Here is a 23,615-nt window from a genome sequence, read left to right as displayed (position 1 = left end):
GCTTATTAGCTAAGCATCAAAACATATGGAATTAAAAATTGATAAGGGTAGCATACGTATAAATTTACTGCTGACTGCTACTGGTAGACATATTGCCAAATTGAAAAATAGGCATCCACATATATTTCTGCGAAAGCCTAACTGATGCAAAACGTTGTGCAAAACAAAAACGCAACGCGTTTAAAAAGTCCATTAGTTGGCAGTCCCACAAGTTTTTGCGAACCGGACCGTCAGATGGTTTAAAAATGCAGGAGCCTCTTTGAATGACGGCATCTTTCCATTTGTGTGATGTGTTGCCTCAAGACAAAACCTCCGGGAATTACAGTCTTGTTCCTCAAATACGAGAGCGGGGCGCAATATCTCTCCCTTTGAAAACCAGGGGAACTCATAAACGGACACGTTGGAATGTTGCGTTGCTGTTTTCTTTCAGTGACGTGAGAAAATTTGTTTGTTGGTAAGAACTTCTGTTATTATTTTATTAAATACTACAATTTGTTAAGAATTTTTTCTATTTAATATTTTACTTTGACAACGAAACGTAAAATTAAATTTTGTCATATGTATTATTGGAAAGAAAATTTGTGTTTTTCAGCTCTCTTTGAAAACTCAACTCGAAATGGAAACTTAGAGTTAAAAATTAACTAAAAAGCTGACATCTGTCTTGAATTAAAAGTAAAACGCTATTAGCAACTAACATGTGTCCTTATTTTTAGGGCTTTATCATTTAATTAATGCCTATACATTATTAATTTAATTTTGAATGACTTAGAGGAAGTCACAACGAATTCCTGTGTTTTCTCTTAAATTTTTCAACGGATGAAATAACTGATGATAATGTAGGCTAACAATGAAAAACGTAGCCGCTCTGTGTTCGTCTCTCATTTGTTCTGGCCCGAGACATGCAGCAATGGAGACAAAGTAGGGCGAAATTGCGGCATCTCTTCCTACTAATGCTTCAAGCATAAAATAAAGAAACAAAAGAATATATACTTTATTGACTTGATTACATACATATCACGTATTTATCCCAGATGAAGCCAGTACTCACAAGACCGAAAAGCTAAGGTAAGCTAGGTGTTTTAATTATAGAAGTGATATTTATTTACAGCTGACCCTTTCAGCCTTTGACGACGCTTGGCTCCGTCTACCCCGCAAGGGATATAGACGTGATTATATAATATGTTTTACTATGTTATGTTATGATATTCATGTAATGTGACTGTGAGTGAACTCGTTATAATTCTTTTATATTTTGGACTTTGCCTATGATCATGCATTCGAGCCTCCATTACCTAAAAAAAGGTTCTGGCTCATTGCCGCCGCCTTGATGAAAAATCCTTAGAAAACAAGTCCCAATTACATTTTGCAAAAAATTTACAAGATCAAAAATAAATTTTTTGACTACTTTTCTTCTAATCCCTCCTTACTTTACGCAACGGGCACGAGCTGGGGTTGTCTGTCCATTGTACTTGAATCCCACAAACAAGATGTTTTATGAACCTACATTAGGGGGCAATGGAACGAATTAGACCGGTAATTTGTCGTATTGTACCGCGGCCGCACTGAAAGGCTCTATTCAACTGCTGTAAAAAGATGATTTAACGTGTTCAACGCCTAAATTGAAATAATTATCCTTATAATACTGCTTGTAATCGACATTCCTTAGAATACAAATAATGATATGAAAATTCTATGGAAGATGCAAAAGTAGTCGATGTAGTTGATATATCGGTTAGGAGAGCATGATAAACATTAACTCTATTCTGAATATCAATATATTGAATATTAATTTTAATTTACGATGTCCAATGCTCTTTTAGTACCTACTAGAAAAATTGTTTGGTCGAAAAGTCTAATAGTAACCCTACACATTCAGGTAACTTTAAATGTTACCAAGATCCAATAGAATTACGTAAGCTTTCACTGCAAAAATTGCAGAGGTCAGACGGGAGTACCTCCGTGGAAATACCTTACCATAGATGGACTCTTGGCTTCACTTTAGAGTAATTATGATAAGAGAAAACATAATTTTGATGAAAGTCGGGCTGATACAATAGTACTTTATCTGTTATCTGGAATTTCCTGAGGTCCTTTCACAGTAGACATACGTTTTTGTAAATTCAGAAATGCCCACTGTTGTCATCTTTGAACCAAATTTGAGCGAAATTAATGGTAGCTCCCTTTCAGCATATTCCTAGATGTACCCTCCATTGCTAGGCCCGGGGATAACGTCTTGATAGAAAAGACCGGCTTCTTTTTTCAATATACATATAAAATATATCTATTTTACTGCAAAATGCTCAAAAGTAGTGGATAACAAAATAACTTTAGCTATGATAGATGGATACTTCGTCAAAAACGAGGTAATTTACAAAACGTACGTCGTCCGTGGCTTGCGGCGATTATGTTATAGCGATATTTTAAACAAAGTTTGTATCAAAACGTTAACTCACCCACTCTCGCTGGTACGTCTTCGTCGACGTTAACGGGAGAACTCGTGCTGTAAATAATAAAACTTTGTAAAAATATGATCAACTAGCTGTGCCTTGGAGCGTCGCTTTTTGGGATAAAAAGTACTTTTGATGTTATTTCTGGTTATCCCGTGTATTTATGTAATGAATCTCAATTATATCATTAAGCCGGACAGCTGAGCGTGACAAATCACTCTTTTCAAAACTGTTGGCTCTGTATGACCCGCAAGGGATATATACGTATATATGTAGATTTTTGTGAAAGTGTAGGTAACAATTTTCACAAACTTCCACTTTTATCGGCAGGAGCTTTGCCTTACGGAAATTCACAAAAATCCTTAGGAACCATTTATTTTTGCGGACCGTGTGTCGAATTACAGTGTTTGACAAAATGCGTTTGGTGTTTGAGCTGTCTCTCTCTCTCTCTCTCTATTTCTTGCGTGTTCCCAGTTGCACCAACCGCCATCATTTAAAGACCATCGGGACCTAGAGCCGGTTTTTAAGATAAGTTGAGATATGTCGGTTTATTGCAAAAGGTGCCGTGTGGTTCCTGGCACCAATACAAAAAAGAATAGGACCACTCCATCGCTTTCCCATGGATGTCGTCTTTTTTAGGCGATGGGCTAGCAACCTGTCACTATATGAATCTCATTTCTATCATTTAGCCAACGCGGCCATTCAGTATTTTCAAGACTGTTGGCTCTGTCTACCCCGCAAGGAATATAGACGTGACCATATGTATGTATGTATTAAAAAGTGGTTTATTTTATTTTACGCCGATTTTGCCTATCCCTAACACTAATAACATTACGAAAATTCGAAATTAAGTTTGTTTGTTATCTCTTCACAACTGAACTACACAAACATTTACGTTGTGGAGTATATAGGAGTATAGAGGGTACTTTTTACGCGGGCGTAGACAATAAACATTAAAAATTCTTACATTACCATTGTGCGATGTTAATCATACTAAAATGTACTATGCACATAAGTTTACCAAACAGCCTTAGTTATGAAAGCTAATCTAGGCTAAGCTCTTGATATGCAAGCCGCAAAGCTTTAGGCTCCCACAACCCCTAGTGCAGCATACATACTGATTTTCAGTGTAATCCACTTTCATCCAAACAAAAAGATTTGGAAAAGTGAAATCGCGATGAATTCGTATACCAAAAATACGTAAATGCGTAATGCGTTTATTGAGAAACTAGTCTTCGTTTTTTTTTTGTAGCGGTCGGAACTAGTAAGTTCAAGTTTAAGTTAATAATAAAGTGGGTAAAGTTTTATCTAAATCTATTCAGTAAATGATGCGTGAAAAAATAACAAACATACAACTTTCGAGACGTAATATAAGAAGTATAATTATAATTACCTGAAAATATTATGCCTCCTTTCGATGTTTTTGATTGTGTTATTGATATGATGACAAAGAGCATTTGTGCTCTTTCCTCGATGTGTCATAGTCCATGTGTGAATATTTTTACTGAGATCTGTAGAAAAGAAATACATATTTACATTTAAGATATTAAAACAAAAAGGTAATCATTCTCATCTACGAGTAGGTACGTATTTTACGTTCCGTGACACCCAGACAGAAAGAGTTACTGAGAAGTTTAAAAATCAGACGCATACGCACTACACATTTTTATTTTAGTACGTTACATTTACTTAAACATACTTATATGTTATATTTAAACTATAAACGTACTTATGTTCTCATCTTTAACTCTAGTATATAGTTTATATAAGACTTAAACGTAATTTGGGCAACAAAAAGACATCAATAGAACTTACAATGTTTAGATGCGACTTCAACTACGAATGTGTTCTACACGGAACCACAAAAACATAATCGTACCATAATTAAAAATCTAAGGCCTCTTCCTTTTCTAATTAAGACAATAATTAAAATTCTTTAAAATAGACGGTAGTACGCTTGTCTGTGACACCGGAGGTCCCGGGTTCGAATCCCGGTCAGGGCATGATGAGAAAAGAACATTTTCTTATTGGCCTGGGTCTTGGATGTTTATCTATATAAGTATTTATTATAAAATATAATATAGTTGAGTTAGTATCTCGTAACACAAGTCTCGAACTTACTTCGAGGCTAACTCAATCTGTGTAATTTGTTCCGTGTTAGGTATATTTTTAAAATTTAACTTTATATTAAAATCGTTGAAATATTCCAACCATTTATTGATATTGACTCATCAATATGATAAAAACAGACGCACAACATCGCCAAAAATCATTTACATTTGTAAAGTAAAAATCAAGTGTTGAAATCGAATAAACTCGTATCCCGGTTTGACTTGTTGTCGATAATTCGGCTGTCATGGCGATCAACTTTTGGCCTATTATCGGACGGGTCGTCACGACGTCGGGGCAATAAAGACATGCACCCTCGTCAAATTGACGGGCCCTGTCTGTACCCAACACTCATAATGACGCAAGTTCGATAGTTCTTTCATCGATATCGATAGAATAATTCATGTCATGCGGCAAATGTCATTTTTTGTCACAAAAATAACCCAAAGTGTTAGAATTTGCGTAGATGTAATGACGAATGAATATACAAAACGTCGTGAGGTAATTCGTGACGATGTTCATTTTTACCTTTTGATTTAAGCTAGTATTCTAACTAATGTACGTTACTCAGAAAAGACCCATTGATAAAATATTATAAAGCCTCGTAGTTTACGATAATGCAAAGCAAAATCACAAAAATCATAGGATGAACAACTATTTTATTTTTATTTTACAGTTATTATTCAAAAAAACATCAATTTACGTAACACACGTAGCTGAAAAATGGTAATTGAGATCGTTTTGAACTTCATCAATACTCAATTTTGAAATAAACTCCATTTACCTTCAATTATGTCAATAAAAAGGAGGAATTAATTAGGCACTTAACCTTTTTCGTATGCTTTCAAGAATAATCCTTGGGAGTTTTCCGTAAAGCTATTCAATTGCAATTAAATTTTGGGAAATTGAATCGACACTGAGTGAGCCAGGAAAATATTAATGGTCCAGAAGTGAATACTGCAAAATAAACGAAAACATAAGTAACATTTAACAGGAAGTAAGTTATGTATATTTAATTCAATTCATTCATTCGAACTCAAATCGAATATTTACTGAAATTATCACAAGACTCTCTCTGATTCTTACTCTTTCCTGAAGTATATTTAGAATTTGTATTTTGCTACGTTAGTGTCATTACTAATAGGTACTAGGTTAAATTAATTTAGCAACATTTTAACATTCGGCCAAAGACTTTTGATAACTTTACGCAATTTCAGTGGCACGTAATACATGTTATGGAAATAAATAAAATCAATACAAATGATACGAGAGAAAAAACAATGCAAACGATACAACAGAATTCACCGAAAGTAGCCGCTTTTGTTCTCTCCTTATTTTGTGATGCGAGTGGGACGCTTCACCAAGTGTTCGACAAATAGTCTGCTCCAATTTATTTCGATCGCACATACTTAATGAGATGGGATTCGCAATATGTATCCAATACAATTTCGCCGTAAATTCGATACAGAGAAGAACATATAATACGTTTTTATTTGCTTCTAAACTAGATGCCACTAAAAATAAAGTTTACTTTTAATGAAATATAATCGAAAAATCATTGAGTCATTGAGTGTTTCATGGTTATAGTAAAAATTAGAATATATATCTGATAGACACGAACATTAATAAGCGAACGCAAAACACAGAACTGAATATAAATATTGGAGAAGATAGATAAGAAAGTCCCGATCTACTTACACCTATTTGATTTTCTCCAATTTTATACGCCTGATTTTTACTTAATATATCTTTACGAAATACATTCACACCCTAAAAATCAAGCCTAGAATGATTGAAAAAGATACATTTGATATATAATAGCTATACTATTTACCCTCTAGAAAATTTCCTATTGTGCGGATATCACTTTTCTATACGTAGTTATGATATGAGTGTTCCGCATCTATGATTGTACAATATTTTCCAGCTACAACTGGGTAGGGTTGCCAGGCGTTCGCATTAAGCAAATTAAGCTTTTTGATTAACTGACCGGCCAAAATTTACGAAGTCCGGTTTTCGTCAGACTTTCTATTTGCCAGAATGAAGCTTATGAACGTCAATAGTTACGTTACGGAGATCAGACTGGAGTCACTTCGTGTCAAAACATGACTTATTCAATCAAAGATCATGGTGAAAAAGCTATTCCGGGCCAGGGAAATGAGAATATAACCAGGACTAAAGTCAGGACGAAGTGGTAAGCCGTACTAACCTGACAACCCTACAATCGGGCCAGCCGAGAGGTATACGATAAATCATGGGTACTCACCGTGTGTGCCTCCCTCGCCTCGATAACTAGGCAAGCCTCCACCCAACCTCCTACACCTGTAAAAAAAACACGTTTAAATATCAATGCAAACCTATTCGATTAGATTCTAGTAATCAAATGAGATCTACGAGCAAATAGTTCTTAGTTGTTTTAAATTTGCTGCTGCTGCTGAAAACTGAAACATTTTTTTCATCTTATTTCTTTACAAATAATGTAAAACTGAATAGTTTCCCAATTTTTGTTTGTTTAAGTGGGCTCTGACGCTATCTGAAAAATTATTGTAAGGAAAAATATTTCCTCCATAATGTTGTATACAGTTTAATTGTGGCTGAATTAAACTATAAAATTTAGATTTCTTTAAAGTTAAATTCAGGTACAATTTAAGTGTATATAACTTAAATTGTGCCTGAATTTTACGTTGAAATTTAGGTTTCTAAAATGTTTTCTTCGAAACTTATGACTCTTACAATATCAAGGAAGCACTCCAGCATTGCCTCTTGTGCACACAATACATTCTCACCTCAGACAATGGACATGCTATGTACCTCTTGGCTCTCTTGAGCATCATCTCGATCCTAGTTGTACGTCCAGTTGCTTAACAAGTTTAAACCTTATTACTAAAGGGATAAGAACACTCAAACATAACTTGCATTGTGGCACATTGTTGTCTCAAAGTGCACTCTCAAAATCCTAGCAAACCTTTTTCTTAGGCACTTCTGTTGCGTCGTCAAATGTTAGTTTTGGAAGAGAAAATATATTTTAGTTAGATTATTAATCAGCGCAATATAAAGGCTACAAATTCTTAAACATGTCTTGTATAAAGGCATTTAACATGAACAAATATTTTTTTAGAGAAAAAAAAACAATTAAAGCTATACTTTTATGCATATATAAGTTCCACTTATGTAAATATAACGCCTATTGCCTACAATAGTAAGAAGAACTTTTATACTCGTATTTTCACTTTATACTTTTTATAAATAATACAGGTATTAAAGGTAACGAATTATTTTGTCTTGGATGTTTGGAATCATGTTACAATGATCCGTGGTCACCGAGCGAGTTTAATACCTGTATTATTTATAAATAGTATTATGCGACGTGAAAGTTATCCACTTTATGTTCCTTTTAGACTTCTCTTACTTCTACACTCATTAATCTTTTCATATATACATTCTCAAAAAAAAACGTCGTGTTTTGAATAGAATTGCTGTTTGGTCCCTAAAAGTTTGAGGGAAAAATAAGGTAAGGATGAGAAAGGTAGCTTAAATTGTTGCAATTCTGAATAAGCTAGTACGTAGGGTGCACTTTATAACGCTCTAGAAAATGCTTTTGTCGTGAGTTGACTGCACTATTTCCACCCAGCGTTTATTAATACATTACGTGTGTACCTTACACTCAGCATTATTTTAGGTTAGTTTTGTGAAAGTTAAAAATTAAAGATCTATTTAATTAGTTATTACTAGTCATATAGTAGGTCCATGTTAATATTTCATAAAATTCTGTATTTATTCAGTTATTTACACTTACATAATTCACTGGAACTGATTGTGTCTAATGGTCCAAGCTACAAACAACAAAAGTTACAACAAAAGAAAAAAAACTTTATAAGATCCTGTTATCTAGTTCTCGTGACCCGAGGGCTGGAAATTATCTGGCTCAGAGAATCAGTATTGCCATTTAATATGGCAATGCTTCCAGCCTTCAGAGCTAGCTTAGTTTGATACTATGCAGGAACTCTATATTTATTTGATTATTATTTTGATATTTATTTGTTACATACATACATACCATCAGACCTGTTTATCATTGGGGTAGGCCGAGACTATGGATTTCTACTAGCTATGTTCCTTACATACTTCTCCCGCTTTCTCTGCAATTTTCATGCTTTAATTATTGCATAGCTGTAGCTTTAGTATATTTTTAATTAAATAGATATTTATTATCTAGTATAGTTTAGCTATGATCAACGTTTGATCGAAAAGCAATAGGATGTGCAATTTTCTAGCATCGTTTTCGTTTTCGTCGCATTTTCCCCGCATGTAATTACGCCGCCTGCTCCCCTGCACGCTGTGCCGCGCGTTGCAGTAAAAAGATACTGAGAGAAAATTCAATCCGTTGCACGTTGTTATTTGACAAACTATGTGCTCTGACGTTCAATCGTAGCGATTGATTACATATAATCTTGTCTTTGTAAATTTGCAAATACTCGAGCGCGTTTTTTTTTTGAAGATATTTGAACATAATAAATTACTAATAATGGAAATGAAACCACCGAATTGATATTTTATAACATCGTTTTTCGAAATTCAATGTTCATAGTGTTCAAACAGCTAAAGGTGGCCTATCAACCTTTTCTGAGACTAAGACTGTTGGCTCTGTCTAGTCTACCCCGCAAGGGATATAGACGTGATTATAAATATGAATTTATGTATATTCATAGTCATGTTAGTTACCCTTGATATTTTGTATGAAAAGTGTGAGTGCTAACAATTTTATTTCATACCTTTTCATTATATATTTCGATGTAACCTATATGAAGACGATGGGTGGTTGGGCCAGGAAAAACACACGTAGCAGATATAATAAAAACTATATTTCGCACGGTTTAACAATGATAAATATAAACAATTAATTATCGCGAATAATTACAAATAAAAGACCTACGTGAGCGCGTCGATAACACTTTACCTGTGCCTGAGTGTATACAAGCGATATATAACATACCGACCTCACACCGCACGTTTTTGCTCTCATCGATGATAGATGGACGTGCAAGGATAATAGCCGTGCTACAATTTATCATGGACTGACACACGCAAACTCATAATGGACCATTTTACGATGTAAAAAAAACAGACGTGAGCTACTTATTACAATTACAACAGATATGAATCAGTAGTTGAGGGTTCCCGTATGCGTGTAATTTTTAAAACGAACGAAAATAAAAATTACAAATGTTGACAAGCCCTATTCAGATTTCGGTGAATAAGCTCAATTATAAAGAATTGGGAGCTTCAGTGACGCTCTCCAAGATAAAGACAGACCTACGCATTCCACAATTGCACAGACGCTCAATTCTAATAAAAATAATTCGACAAATTGCACTTTTTTCTTTCAAGTATTATTCAGAACATTATCATCATTGATATTCAGTTATCTAATAGTCAACATCTATCAATACGCAATGACAGGACATTAAACACATTCAACCATATAGAACTCTGAAATAAAATTGTTGTCAATGGAATGTATATGACTTTAAAGGGGTTTTGTTCCACATAATGTAAAGTTGGCACATTTTGTATTTTCAACAAGTTTGCTTAAACGCAGAGCCTGTGGTCCTGCAAGGTAAACAATTCAAAATACTGCTCACGAACGGGAGCACGTTCGACACATGGGTTCAAATTTAGGCGCCCTGTTAATATATTAACGAACTTTTGGCAATTTTAGCACCAATATTTTATCTGTAATTTTCTTGTAAACCATGTCAAATTTTTATTTATGAACGTAAATAATTTTATTTTTAGAAAACCGATTTGTGTCCGAATGAAGTGATATTGAATATTAACGTCGAACGAAGTCATATGAACGTCGAAATTGATTCATAAAAAAACTTCTATCAGTCTAAAAAAGGGCTGATAGAGAGAATGATGGTACGGCCACTTTTTTTGCTCGAAGGTCTCACTCTGATCAAGCCGCCGGATTAAAAGTAGTTTAAATCACTGAGATGTTTAAGACCGTAAGGTAAACAACACAACTATCAAGTTGAGGTGCTAAAGAAGCCAATTGCGTTTAAACTCTCGCCGACAAAGCAAACACATCGAGGTCACGAAGGTGAGATGGAGTCACCAATTTGCACTAAGACGAACTTGGATTTCCAGTTGACAAAATATAACGACTTTTTGTAAAAGGACTTATTTTTTTAATATTACTCAAATGTTAATAAAACTTTTTTAATATTACTCAAATTTTAATAATATCTTTTTATTTATTTATGTAACTAGAACTTGGCTTTTACGTCATAGCTCCGACTATTTTTTTTTACACAAATCTGCTCTTTAAATAGATATTATCACTTCTTTATCCCTTAGTGTAGACAGAACCCAAAGACTCAAACGCCATTTTTAACTAGGTAAAAGCTTTTTAAAACTTGCTTACGCTTATATTAGTAGGCAATAATATTTATTTGGGATAGATTCGTGTAGTCACATACACCGTGGTTCCGATTCGATTGGGCACTTCAAATGCTGGACTGTTTAAATATCTAGGCACTATTTGTACATGAAAACGGTTTTCGGAATCAAACTACACGTTTTATTTACTCTAAAATCAATCGACATCCAATACATACGACATACAAAAAACATGCATTCCTGAAAATTGGATTTAATAGTTATCTCTTTGGCCTTTTATCGAACAAAATAAAATGTTTTACTGAATATGACAATGAATTTTCCATGAAATCAATTGCTGCAAATGTGTAACGATGTTAATGATATTGAAGTGCATCAAATATTTTGTAAACTAAACAAATAAACTCTTTACTTAGTAAAACCAAAATAGAATATTTGCAATCACCGTAAAAAAAGAAAAGTGAACACATCAAAAAGATACATTAAACAGAGGGGCTTCCTTCCTCAAAGCCATTTAATCGTGCAATAAATAAATTTGTGTAGGGAAAAATTACAAAAGTAAGTCATCAATTATCTGGTAAGCCAAGCGGACATCGAATCTGCCTCAACAAACAAGGTATTCAAGCTGATGATCACATTTCTTACCGTAGAATTTAACAATTTTTGACAAGAATTAGCATTTAAATATATACGTATGTTATAGTCAATTGATAATACAGTGAAACCTGGTTAATTGGGATCTCAAGGGACCAAGACATATGTACCAATTATTGAGAGTTTCCAATAATCCAGTTTTCCAATTAAACAGGTTTAAAATTATAGTTGTCTCATTTACAGAGGCCCCTTTACAGAGGTAGAAATGTGCCTTTATTCTTTTATTAGACGTGGAAATGTTAATAAAAATGCGTATTTTTGGTGTTAAGAATTTAATGTAGTAGATATGATTGTACTACATATAAAAAAAAACAATATTGTAACGATTATGACTTAAAGTAATCGGTAATGGTTGTTTGTACTTGATTGCTAGTTGCTGAAACCTGTTTCTCGATATAATAAATTCGATCAAAAATATTAGAATCATCAACATTTGACATTTCGAAATACTTGTGTAAAGTTTCTAAAGCTTCCATTGCCTCACACTTTGAAATTTTCACTGGAGTCTCTTCACAGTCTTCTTCCTCTTCTTCTTCTTCTGTGTCCAAAGAAGAATACATAGCAACTATGTCATCATCATTGAGCTCCTCTGAAATGAGTACATTATTATCCATAGAAACGAAATCCTGAAAAGTCGCCTGTTGCTCATTCCTACATTCAGTAAATAATTTATCCCATTCTGGAAAAGTTTCACAGATCTCTGGCTCCTCTTGTAGGCTCTCAGGTTCAGATACATTCGTGACTTTGAATCCAGCTTTTTTGAAGCAATTACTAATTGTAGTTTTGCTAACAGAAAACCAAGCTTTTCTCGCAAATCTCATGGCCTGGAGGATGTTAATTTCTGGGCTTTTATCCTCTTCTATAGATTTAAGAACATACTGAACAACTTCCTTCCTGTAGTAAACCTTAAAGTTGTTGATAATACCCTGATCCATGGGCTGTAATTTACTTGTGGTATTGGCGAGTAAGTACAATAATGTAACATAGTCTAATTTGGGCATATTGTTGTGAGCTGTGCAGTTGTCAACAAACATAATGATCTTTCGTTTTTGGGCCCTCATATCGGCGTTCACTTTTTTTAACCAATCTGCAAATAATTCAGAAGTCATCCAGGCCTTTTTATTGTTTTTATAATTAACAGGCAACATTTTAATACCCTTGAAGCATCTTGGGCTCTTAGATTTTCCAATTAAAAGAAGTGGCAGTTTTTCAGTCCCAGACATATTTGCACTTACAAGTACTGTGACCCGATCTTTACTCAATTTACCACCATGGCAAGGCTGACCTTTGAACGTAAATGTTTTATCCGGAAGACACTTGTAGAATAAGCCCGCTTCATCGGCGTTGAATACGTCATCGGGGGAATAATCGTGTAATAAAGCTGGAAGGTTTTTAATCCACTCATTACATTCGTTATTGTCCACAGAATTGCTCTCGCCACAAACATTTTTGAATGTGATATTGTTTCTTTTCTTAAATCCTTCCAACCACCCATTACTGCCAGAAAAATTATCAAAATGGAGCTTTTTTGCAAATTCTTCAGCTTTCTCTTTAATCATTGGTCCGCTTATTGGAATGTTATTATTCCGTACCTGCTTTATCCATGTACAGAGACACTTTTCAAGTTCAGGATACTCTGCGGCTCGTATTCGTTTGAGTTTTCCTTTTCCATCAATACACTGAGACCGAATTTTCTCGTTATTTTGAATAATTCTACACAGGGTTGACTTTGGTATGTTATTCTCCCTACACAGTTCATCACGCGACTTTCCACAATCATAATCTGATAGAAGTTTTAATTTTTCAGATACTGATAACGTTTTATATTTACGTTTAGACATTTTGTACACTTTTATTTCCTTGTTTTAAGATCAAAACCTGAGATAGTACTGATAAACAAAGCATGCGCGGAAGACGATGCGAAATGTTTGTAAACAAACATGTCAAAACGTGTTCAGACCTGATTAATTTGTCTCACTTATACAGATAATTGAGCTACACAATCTCAATTATAGAGGTAAACATCGAAAAAGTCTTAGAATCCAAATCTCATTTAACCAGTTTCAAAAAGTCCCATTAACAGAGGTAATTTAATGAAAAAGAACCGGGACCTCATTGCAACTCTTAATAATAGAGGTTTCTCACTTATCCAGGTCCCACTTAACCAGGTTTCACTGTATATACTTGTACATAAAACTATCTTTATGTTTTTATTAATTTGTACAATAAATGTTTTAAATAGGTTTTTATGATACATTTACAATTATAAAATTCGCGTTTGTTCCACTTAGTTTGACTAGCCTCTCTTTAATTACAATTTAAACTAATGGTACTGAAAAAATGTTGATTATGAGAAAATCTCTCTTTTTTTTCTTTATTGTTTTGCGGTTTATTAAGTTTATTCCAACTACGCAATTTAAAAGTGACCTTACTTACTCGAAGAGAAAAATACACAATAACGAAATAACACTCGGTTTAATTAAACTTAAAAGTAAAAAACATAATTAAAAAACTTCCAACTAAGAGGATCATAGCGAAGCCATTAAGCTATGACAGAAGCAGAACATCGCCTTGCAGGCATTTATCTCTCGAGTTATAAAGGGCATAAATAAAGCAAAACCTATAAGGCTTTGGAGCAACAATGAAAAATACGAACCGTTTTCCAGGGGGTGGCGCGGCGGGGAGGTTCGAGCGGGCACAATGCGGACTGGAGAGCACCGCTGTGAACAAAAAATATACATGAACAACCGCTCCAATTATTGACGTGGGCATGGGATGAGTATGCGCCTACCTTTATATAACGCTGTTCCAAATTGCAGGGTTATTTGAAGCCTACATTTGCCGTAATAGGCTTAGCAGCTATACCTTATTGTTAGTTGATTGAATAGTGGATTTGTAGGTTCAATTTTCAATATTCTCAATACCATACATGTCTTACTTAGGCCACACATACAGTATATCAGTTCTCTTTCTCCTACGTTACCAATAACTCCACCATATTGTGCTTTTCTGGGCCTGTAACCTATTATTTGAAAATACATTTATTCAAGACAATCTCAAAATGACTCAAATCCATTCATAAAATGATTCATATGATTAATATAGTTGACGATCTGAGGTTTCTAGAAAAGGATATGCACTGAGTTCGAATTTCTTAATATGTATAAAAAAATAACTAAACTAGCTCTATCTGAAGCTTAGATTAGCTTAAATTCACAAAATTCCCTCTTTTAAAAAAAAGTTGTGACTGTATCTACTTTTGTTTCCTCTAAGTATGTATATAGTCAATGCCATAATACATCTCATCACGTGTTCAGAATGTAGCAGATATTTATGTAATTTCCATTTCCTGCCGTAGCTCGTCTGGGCCTCCATTATAGATAATAATATGAAGGAAGGAATATCAGAAATCGATTTCCGGTAGAAATGCAAGGGCTTAGTAAGATATTGCTTTTCGTGAATTTTTACGAGAAATATGAACAGCGAGGTCAAAAGGCGGTAACTTTACGTAACTTGACATGATCTTCGATATCTATGAATTTATTGGTCAAAGACGAATTCTAGGTACCCCCAGGAACGATGTCATAAAGTCAAACCCCAGAATGAGATAATTAAATCAACCGATCTTCGTAGACGTATTTAATTGTATGACCAAAGAAACATAATTAAAACTCACCCAAAATTTTGAAAACAAATATTGTGGACACAAGTTTTAGATTCATTTCTTCCATTTATAAACTCGGAAGTTGGCTTTTTTGCACATTTGACTTTTATTAGTAATCAGTACTATTTAAGAAAAACTATTATTTATTTATTCCCTCGATAAAAACAATACATAAAAAGTCACGCCTTTTAAACATGGGGGGGGGATACCTAGAGACTAGAATTTTGCTAAGTCCATATTTATATTATCACTACATTATTAATTTCAGTTTTTTTGGCGTGAAAGTTATGTAAATACATACATACATATAATCATATCCTTTGCGAGGTAGACAGAGTCAACAGTATTGAAAATACTGATAAGCCACGTTCAGCTATTTGGCTTACTGAAAAAATTGAGATTCATATAAAGTGACAGGTTGCTAGCCCGTCGCCTAAAAGAAGAATCCCAAGTTTATAAGCCTATCCCATAGTCTCCTTTTACAATATCTATGTGAAAAAGATGGAGTGGTTCTATTCTTGTTACTATTGGTGCCGGGAACCACACGGCACAATATGAAGATAGCATTGTTTAAAATGTTTTTGCATATCACCAAAATCCGTTGACATAAAAAATGTTACTTACAAAATATGTTGCCAAATTAGCATATATATCTATCCTTTTATTTATATTCTGAAACTTATAGGCAGATATATGATAAGCCTATTTGGGAGAGAAAAGCCTGACGATGTTGATGTTGACGAAGGTGCGAATTAAGTATTCGATACACGCCCAACCCTTTTCATTTTAAGGTTTAATTTTCATTTTGATTCATTCAGTAATCAAATCATATGAACATTGAAGCCTTTTAGAAAATAATGTGTAGGCACAAAGATATTGCATAGTTAATGAAAGTTAAGATGGCATCATGGTTCGTAATTGGTTTAGAGAAACTGCGAATTTTATACGATAGCGTTTGCCAGCGTAAGACGAACAATCTCGGTGAATTTTGTTCCCGCGGGAATCTCGGAAAATCCTTTCTTAGTAAACCCCTAGACCACAGAATAGCCTACATGAACATTTCAAATTTCTATACCCGTGCGTTGTCTGCTAGTTAGTCACTCAGTAACGGAAAAGTTTTATATATATACATACATACATACTTATAGTCTTGTCTTCATCCCTTGCGGGGTAGACAGAGCCAACAGTCTTGAAAAGGCTAAGAAAAGAAAAGGCCACGTTCATCTGCACGGCTTTATGCTTGAATTGAGATTGAAATAGTGACAGGTTTTATTTATATTTTGAAGACAAAAGTACAGTATTTTAGAGTAGCTTTCATGGTCGAAATATCGCTTATTAAATCCGAAGATTTTTTTTTACTTCACTAGATAACCTTCATGCATCTTGGCTGTGTGTTAATTTGTCAAACTTAACACACAGCCAAGATGTAAGCCAAGATTACAAAAAAATATACATTTCTTATTAAAACAGAAATGAGACCGAAAACTTAAGAAAAACCACGAAGTAACTAAAGAGATCTTTGATTCAAAGAACTTTTTTATGAGATGCAGGTTATATAAATTCAATGGAAAGGAAAGGAGCTCGGACTGGAACGCAAAACGAGGATGTTTGTTGTTCTTTCCACTCTATTTGTTTCCAATAAGCCAGAGTCTGTTGACAAGAGTTCTTGATTTACGACAAAGAACTTTATTCAGGTGAAAATATTTACAACAGATGCAAATGTGATGTTTTATAAACTAATAAACTCATTTTATTCATTTACTAATTTTAATATAAGCTAAGATTTCTTCAGCGTAGTATTATTACTATTGGTATAATTATATTGTTCTAATTTCTATGGTTGACGAGGTCTGAAAAATACATAGGTTTGTAATTTATGACAAAAACGAGTCAACAATATTAATTATAAAACGTGACACATCGTTTTTAACATTCAGTTAAAATTAAGAAATTTTCATAAAATATTTATTTTCATAAAAACAACAGAAAAAGAGATGAAACAAAAACTAAAAGCAGGTGAAATAATAAATCCGATATCTACGGATATTTCTACAGCCCTCATCGCAGATGTGAGAGCATTCTTTTAATGACGCGCGCTCTCACAAACGCATGCCGTGTAATTAAAGTTCTTTGTCCAGCAATTTTCAAGTGCTTGTGAAGCCGAATTCTGTGATTACATAGCACAGAGTTGTTTGACTCCAATGCAAATAACAGCGTTGAGTTGTAAAGGGCGCAGTATTGTGAAATAAAACATCAATGTTACTTTCATCATCGCGTGTTCCTGATCGAATTTGTTGTTTGCGTAAGCTCGAACATCGCTCATTATTAAAAGGAAGGTACTTTAAATATTGTAATATGGTTTGGAAAAGTTGTAACGTTCAACTCCTTGCCTGATATCAAATCTACCATGGGCATTTTTAGTTGGTTTTTCCAGTTTTCAAAACCTTTTTTTTAAAGCTTTGACATCCAAGGACCACACACTCAACTTATTTTCTAAGTACAAATGTGTACAGATTTCAATATGTGGCAATCCCGGTGGTTGGATGTGCGCCTTTTTTTATAAAAGAACCATTGCATCACGTACATGGTTAGTTTACAAGACTCCATCTCGTACATAAGATATAGAGGAGACTAAGGATAATAAATCGTTTTGATATTATTTGTTGTATAATGTTTAAATACTTACTACTTAAAGTTTTATCAAAACGCAAAAACTATAAATCGAGGAGAGTGTGAAAATATATTGTTACGCACATTCCAACGATTCGAAAATTATTTACCAATCTTCTACCCAATGATGCGTCCAAGTATTTACAAAACAAATTGTATTTGAAGTATATGATGTATTCCGCGCGAGTGAGGACAAGAGGCGAAAAAACGAATGGAGAATCCATTGGAAATCGGAGGGTGTTGGAGGGGGTAGAGGTGGCGGGCGGGGATGGGGTGCAGAGCTACGTACTTCCGCAGGAAATACATTCTGCCCGGGATACGCTGGCCACTAAACATATTTCATACTCTGACTTCACTGGACGCATGTAAACGTAATGAAAATTTTTCCCGCTGTATTAGCTTGGCGCTTGGAGATAAACTATGTGTTCAAAATGTACATGCAGTCGATCTATTTATGAGAAACAAGCGGTTGTATATGGCTAAAACCTAGAGTCAACTTTATTCTTGGAGTTTCTCTCTCATCTTAGGTTAAATCATAACGATTTTGACCTTTGAAGTAGCTATTTGAAACAGCGAGGTGGTACGTACTACAGATTTCTTATCCAAAAGTAGGGCCTTTTTCACACAAATCTTTTTAAAGGAAATATATTCACTATATCAACCTATATAAATCAGTTGCAAAACCCTTTAGTTTGCGTTTCGTATAACATAACTAAAGTATTCCAACTTTCTTTGCATAATATGTTCATAAGCTCCAATACTTTGTTCAGTTTACTAAGAACCGTCAAACATAAGGGTACACGGTGTTTACACCACTACCTTGTCTTTTTTTAGTTCTATGGCTTAAAACTGGGGTATATCCCCATACTCCATAATATAATAATAAATCTGTGGCATCTAAACATAAAATACAAAAAATTACTCCACAAACTTCACCAAATTTTTTCACTTGCCGGTATTGTTGCACACTTCTTTCGCTTTGTCCATATTAATCTCTGTCTTCTTACAAACTCGTCAATTTAGGGTACTCTTGACCTAACCTCAATCGTTGTCCATATTAGGCAATTGGCGGACTTAATGCTAAATGCATTATCTAACGGTCAAACTTCGGGTTAAGCAGAGAAATTAAGTGGGTGTTAAAGTAAATATCGAATAAGCCTACATTTATGTATCTATATAATGACCAACACACTAATTACATATAGGTATGTTGTTTCTAATATAAAAGTAATATATGTTCTTTAGATAACGGCATGGATAATAAATATTCCCAGCAAAAAAGGAAAACATCCGAGAACAGGATATCTCCATTAGACTCCGTCACTTTTTGCGAGCTCCAGCCACTTAGAAGATCAGCTGGCTATTAACGAGGAGTTTTCTCACAATTCTACAGTTGTTCGATTAAGAAAACTGAGGCATTGACTTTGTTTCTGTAGTTTAAAGAATATTTTGACTGAAGGTTGAAGATACATAGTAATACATAAAATCACGCCTTTTCCTGGAGGGGTAGGCAGAGACTACGTTTAAGGTTGAAGATATCTACTTTAAAATTGAGTTCAAAGATTCCATTCGAATTAACATACTTACATACATTGCAAGTTACATAATATTTTTTTTTAATGATTTAAGTGCGTTTGACCACAATCTGCCTAGTGGTAAGCAAGATGAGGCCCGAGGCAGCAAGCACGCAAGCTCAAATAATGCCTATTCACTCTTGTCTTGAAAACAAAATAAAGCATAGAATATGATCGCTCTACCCCTTTTCCGATGTTGTAATAAAGTGACTCAAGATCTCCGTCAATTTTGCGAGCTCTGGCCATTTAAGAGATCAGTTGGATTTTTCACAACTCTTTAAGAAAACTTGTTAAGTATTTTTAAAATGCCATCAATAAAGCCACAGTTATCGCATACATATAATTACGTCTACATCCCTTGCGGAGTAGATATAGTCAAAAGTTTTGAAAAGACTGAAAGGCGATGTGCAGCTGTATTTGAGATTCAAATAGTGACAAGTTATCGCCTAAAATAAAAATCCCAAGTTTATTAGCCTTTCCATTAGTCGTCTTTTACGACATCATTGGGGAAAATATGGAGTGGATTCTAAAATGCCCGGAATCACACGGCACTTTATATTTAATTAGCTGGAAAATTCTGCGCTAAACCCTAAACTTGCACTTTGTCATAAACAAGCTTTCAAAGAACTTCGAAAGTTAATTGAATGCAGGAAGCTTTATCGGCGCCATTACACGGTGAAAGCAATTGTTGAGCTTTCGCAGCTGAAACAATGGCCGCTTGAGCGCTTTTTTATGAAGGCTTGTGTTGCGCGGCATGTATTCAGTGTTAGACTTTTAAAGTATTTTCATATGTGGATAGGTACATGGAACCATATAGAAAGTTCCCAACTTCGTAACGTAAACGTTTGCAGTTAGTATTTTGAAAGTATTTTCAGGTACAGTGAACTACAAGAAAAGTTAATATCCAGACGTTTACGTCTGGGTGGTATATTTCTTTGTGTCGCCTACTGTACATATGGCAACGCGAGGTTACTCTTTCGTAATTACAATTTTTCATAATTATTATAGTAGTACCTACTGTACTGGTTTTCTAACTTTATACATGTAAGAAGATTCCGTTTTTATTTTAAATGTTTAATTAGAATTTATTATTATACATTCCTCCCTAAATTACGCTACTAATGAAACCATGTAACATAACGTAAAGCTAAATTAAAAGTTCAACAGTCGTCATATTTTATTTTGAGAGCCTACTTACGTGTGACGTTTTGATAAAATCCTAACGTATTATTTTTAAAATCAGCGTTGAAATTATTACGTTATTGTTATTATAAAGCTCAAACCACAATGGCTAAATAAACAACCACGAAAACAAGCAAAGATATGATATAAATAAAAATATGAGCTTGTAAATATTCAGAAACGACAAATTATGTTTAATTTATGCGCAACGACAAATATAACAAGCGAAAACACATTTATTTTATTTGCGTTTTTTAAATGTTTTTAATAGAACCTACTCTTTTATATATAAGTTATTATTCTGAGTTATTATTAGTTATAAACTATGCTGCCTTACCACATTATTATCCTCTCGATGTTTGTATACCATATGAATAAGATTAATAACTTATCATTATTTCCATTTCTATCGTAGTTGACATCATCCTCTCTGACTGCAAATCGAACTCAAACGCAAAAAAGCTTAGGATACTAAATAAAAAAAGGATCCTTTAAAAATAAATATATTCCGACAACAATAGTGTAAAAACAAAGAAAAAACAAGGAAATTGGCGAGATCAACGAGGCTACCAACGCTCCACACGTAAATATATCTAACGTATTAAATATCCCGAAATTCAGCAACAAGATCCCGGTAATATGTTTCGAATGGCTGGAGCTGATAAGGAAAAACGGGTAAATAAGAATCGAGAGGCGGCGAACACACGAGTGTTAGAAAATGTGACATTACCTTTATTTGATTTTCAATAAATTATTAACTTTATCGTGATAGGACTTATTTTTTTATTCTTGGGTTTCAACGGTATTTTATCCGCTATATATACTTTGTAGTGTAAATGACTTTATAAAGCTTCAATTTAATTTTAATAAACTAGCCTCTGCAAAGTTTAACCAAAAATAGCTTTCGTCGTAAAGATGTACTTTTATCTGGGATATGTACACTTCACACAAAAACTTATCAAAATCGATCCAAACAGACAGACAACAATCACGATAAAAGTGTGGATTTTAAAAACAGAAAAACAAATTTTATTCGTAAAAAAATTACTTAGGTTTTGCATTTCTGAAAATATGCGAAATTACAACCAGAGAAATTTCGAAGCTCTTACACGAAATGAAGAATTTATGTTAACAGCAATAAAACAAAAGTCACTGAAGTCGTAACATGGTTTGGAACTTATTACAAAGAGTGCACAGGATATCAAGAAACTACAGTGAGACATTGTCTGGTAGTGTATACCCAGGATGAAGTGGGACCGGAAAAGGTCGGGGAATGGAGGGGAGGGGTTCTACCGGAAACCGGTCGTCCGACGGAGTTATTCAACTCGCCTGGGACTTCGCTGGGCACTTTTATGAAACATTGAAGCCGCGATAGCCAGTGGCTATTTCGTCGCCATTTGTCATTCCTGTCCTGTTATTTTGCTATGCAGGGTTTGGCTGACGGTTCATGTTGAAACAAATATAGGATGCTGTCTCGATGTTTGTACACAATGGGTATTTGATAAAATAGTTAAAATAAGTAAGTTATAGATTTCTTCAAAATAGTTTTTCTTCGTAAAACAAAGCTGAACTAGGTATTAATCATTTAAAAAAATTCTGAAGTCTAACCATTAAAAGTTTTATATATTTAAAAGGTAACTAAATCAGTGATACTGTGTTGACAGAAATATGAAATTGTTATTGTTGTTATATTTTACAAAATATAAAAATTAAATACTTAGAACAATGTGGAAAAGGTAGTTTTTTATCATGTCCTGACCAAGGATCGAACCGGAAACATTGTTTATCATCTGGTTGACTGGAAATGGTAACTTTGAAACGACCATTTTATTTAAAATATAAAAATATTTAAAAAATATATATATCGGAAAATATCATGTCTTCTCCATTTCTTGATTAGTAATTCGCAATGTTCAATTGCATGCCATACTAAATAAACAGACACATAATCTAGGTCTGCAAAAAATCCCTCGAAACCCCATTCAAAACAACTTTGATTTCCCCGCGCAGTCAAAGGTGCTTACCGAGAAAAAGCATCGGGAGAAAGAAAGAAATAAAAATGCACAGAACACGGAGGTCGGAGTTTTTCCTGTCACCGGGCACAAACAATAGCTCTATTGTAGGGCCCCCTCCCGCGCCCCCCGCCTCGGAAGAGGAGAGGAAACGAGCATCTTTTGTTTCCAACCCCGCACCCCGCCGTACTTTGAACCCGCGGTCATCTGTTTACATCACGGTAAAAAAAGACATCCGATTATTTGCGCACCCTCTAGCTAAGATAGTGTAACCCTTAATTGCATAAGAAAGTTGAACAGGTTTCTTAGACGATTGTAGACGTCATTTTTGCGACAAAATATTGTTATAATGTTAAAGAAATAAAAGACATTTGAACCCAATGAAAAAATTATTATATATTTACATCGAAGTATATTTATGACAGAACTCATATAACCTTAAATTACCAAATATCGATTCAATCTATTAAATATTAAAGGAAACTTTGCCACCTAAGTTCAAAAACCTCATTTTGTTGTTTCATTTCTCAACCTGAAAATCGTCTAACCCTCTAATCATTGGGAATGACATCCGAACCAGGCCGTCGTTTACATATACTCGTAAAACATGCTGAAGCCGTAAATTCCGCCTGTCAATACTCGCTATCTCGTTTTATCACCGTGACCTGTTCGTGCTGAATAACCCTGTACATCTTACGTACGGTAAGTCAACCGGCACATTGTAAGGCGTCGTCATAATAAAAGGCGAGGCGATTCCATGAAGTATTCGCTAATCGCAAAACGACTCGGAGTAAGCGCTAACAATTTATTTTTATATCGGTTGTGTTGGTTATTCGCCTTGTTAACATCGCCGCCTTATTACAGCATTGGCTATATTTTGTCACATACGACTAGATTAAAA

The 23,615-nt window shown here is 34.3% G+C and overlaps 1 protein-coding gene across 1 annotated transcript in view; it reads right to left on the bottom strand.

The window, feature by feature from the left end:
- Positions 1-13,787, bottom strand: part of LOC132902810 (tigger transposable element-derived protein 6-like) — a 31,914-nt gene extending 18,127 nt beyond the window's left edge. Inside the window, exons 1-4 of the mRNA XM_060949232.1 lie at positions 12,063-13,787; positions 6,823-6,878; positions 3,841-3,958; positions 2,454-2,500 (exon numbers count right to left, since the gene is read on the bottom strand). Of these exons, the coding sequence (XP_060805215.1) occupies positions 2,454-2,500; positions 3,841-3,958; positions 6,823-6,878; positions 12,063-13,453 (1,612 nt within the window). The 5' untranslated portion in view covers positions 13,454-13,787. The remainder of the gene's footprint in view (positions 1-2,453; positions 2,501-3,840; positions 3,959-6,822; positions 6,879-12,062) is intronic.
- Positions 13,788-23,615: the final 9,828 nt, after the last annotated feature.

Source organism: Amyelois transitella, chromosome 18 (genome assembly GCF_032362555.1).
Source record: "Amyelois transitella isolate CPQ chromosome 18, ilAmyTran1.1, whole genome shotgun sequence".
Classification (NCBI taxonomy): Eukaryota; Metazoa; Arthropoda; class Insecta; order Lepidoptera; family Pyralidae; genus Amyelois; species Amyelois transitella.
Note: the sequence above shows the minus strand (reverse complement) of the source record. Positions and strands in the feature narration are given on the sequence as shown.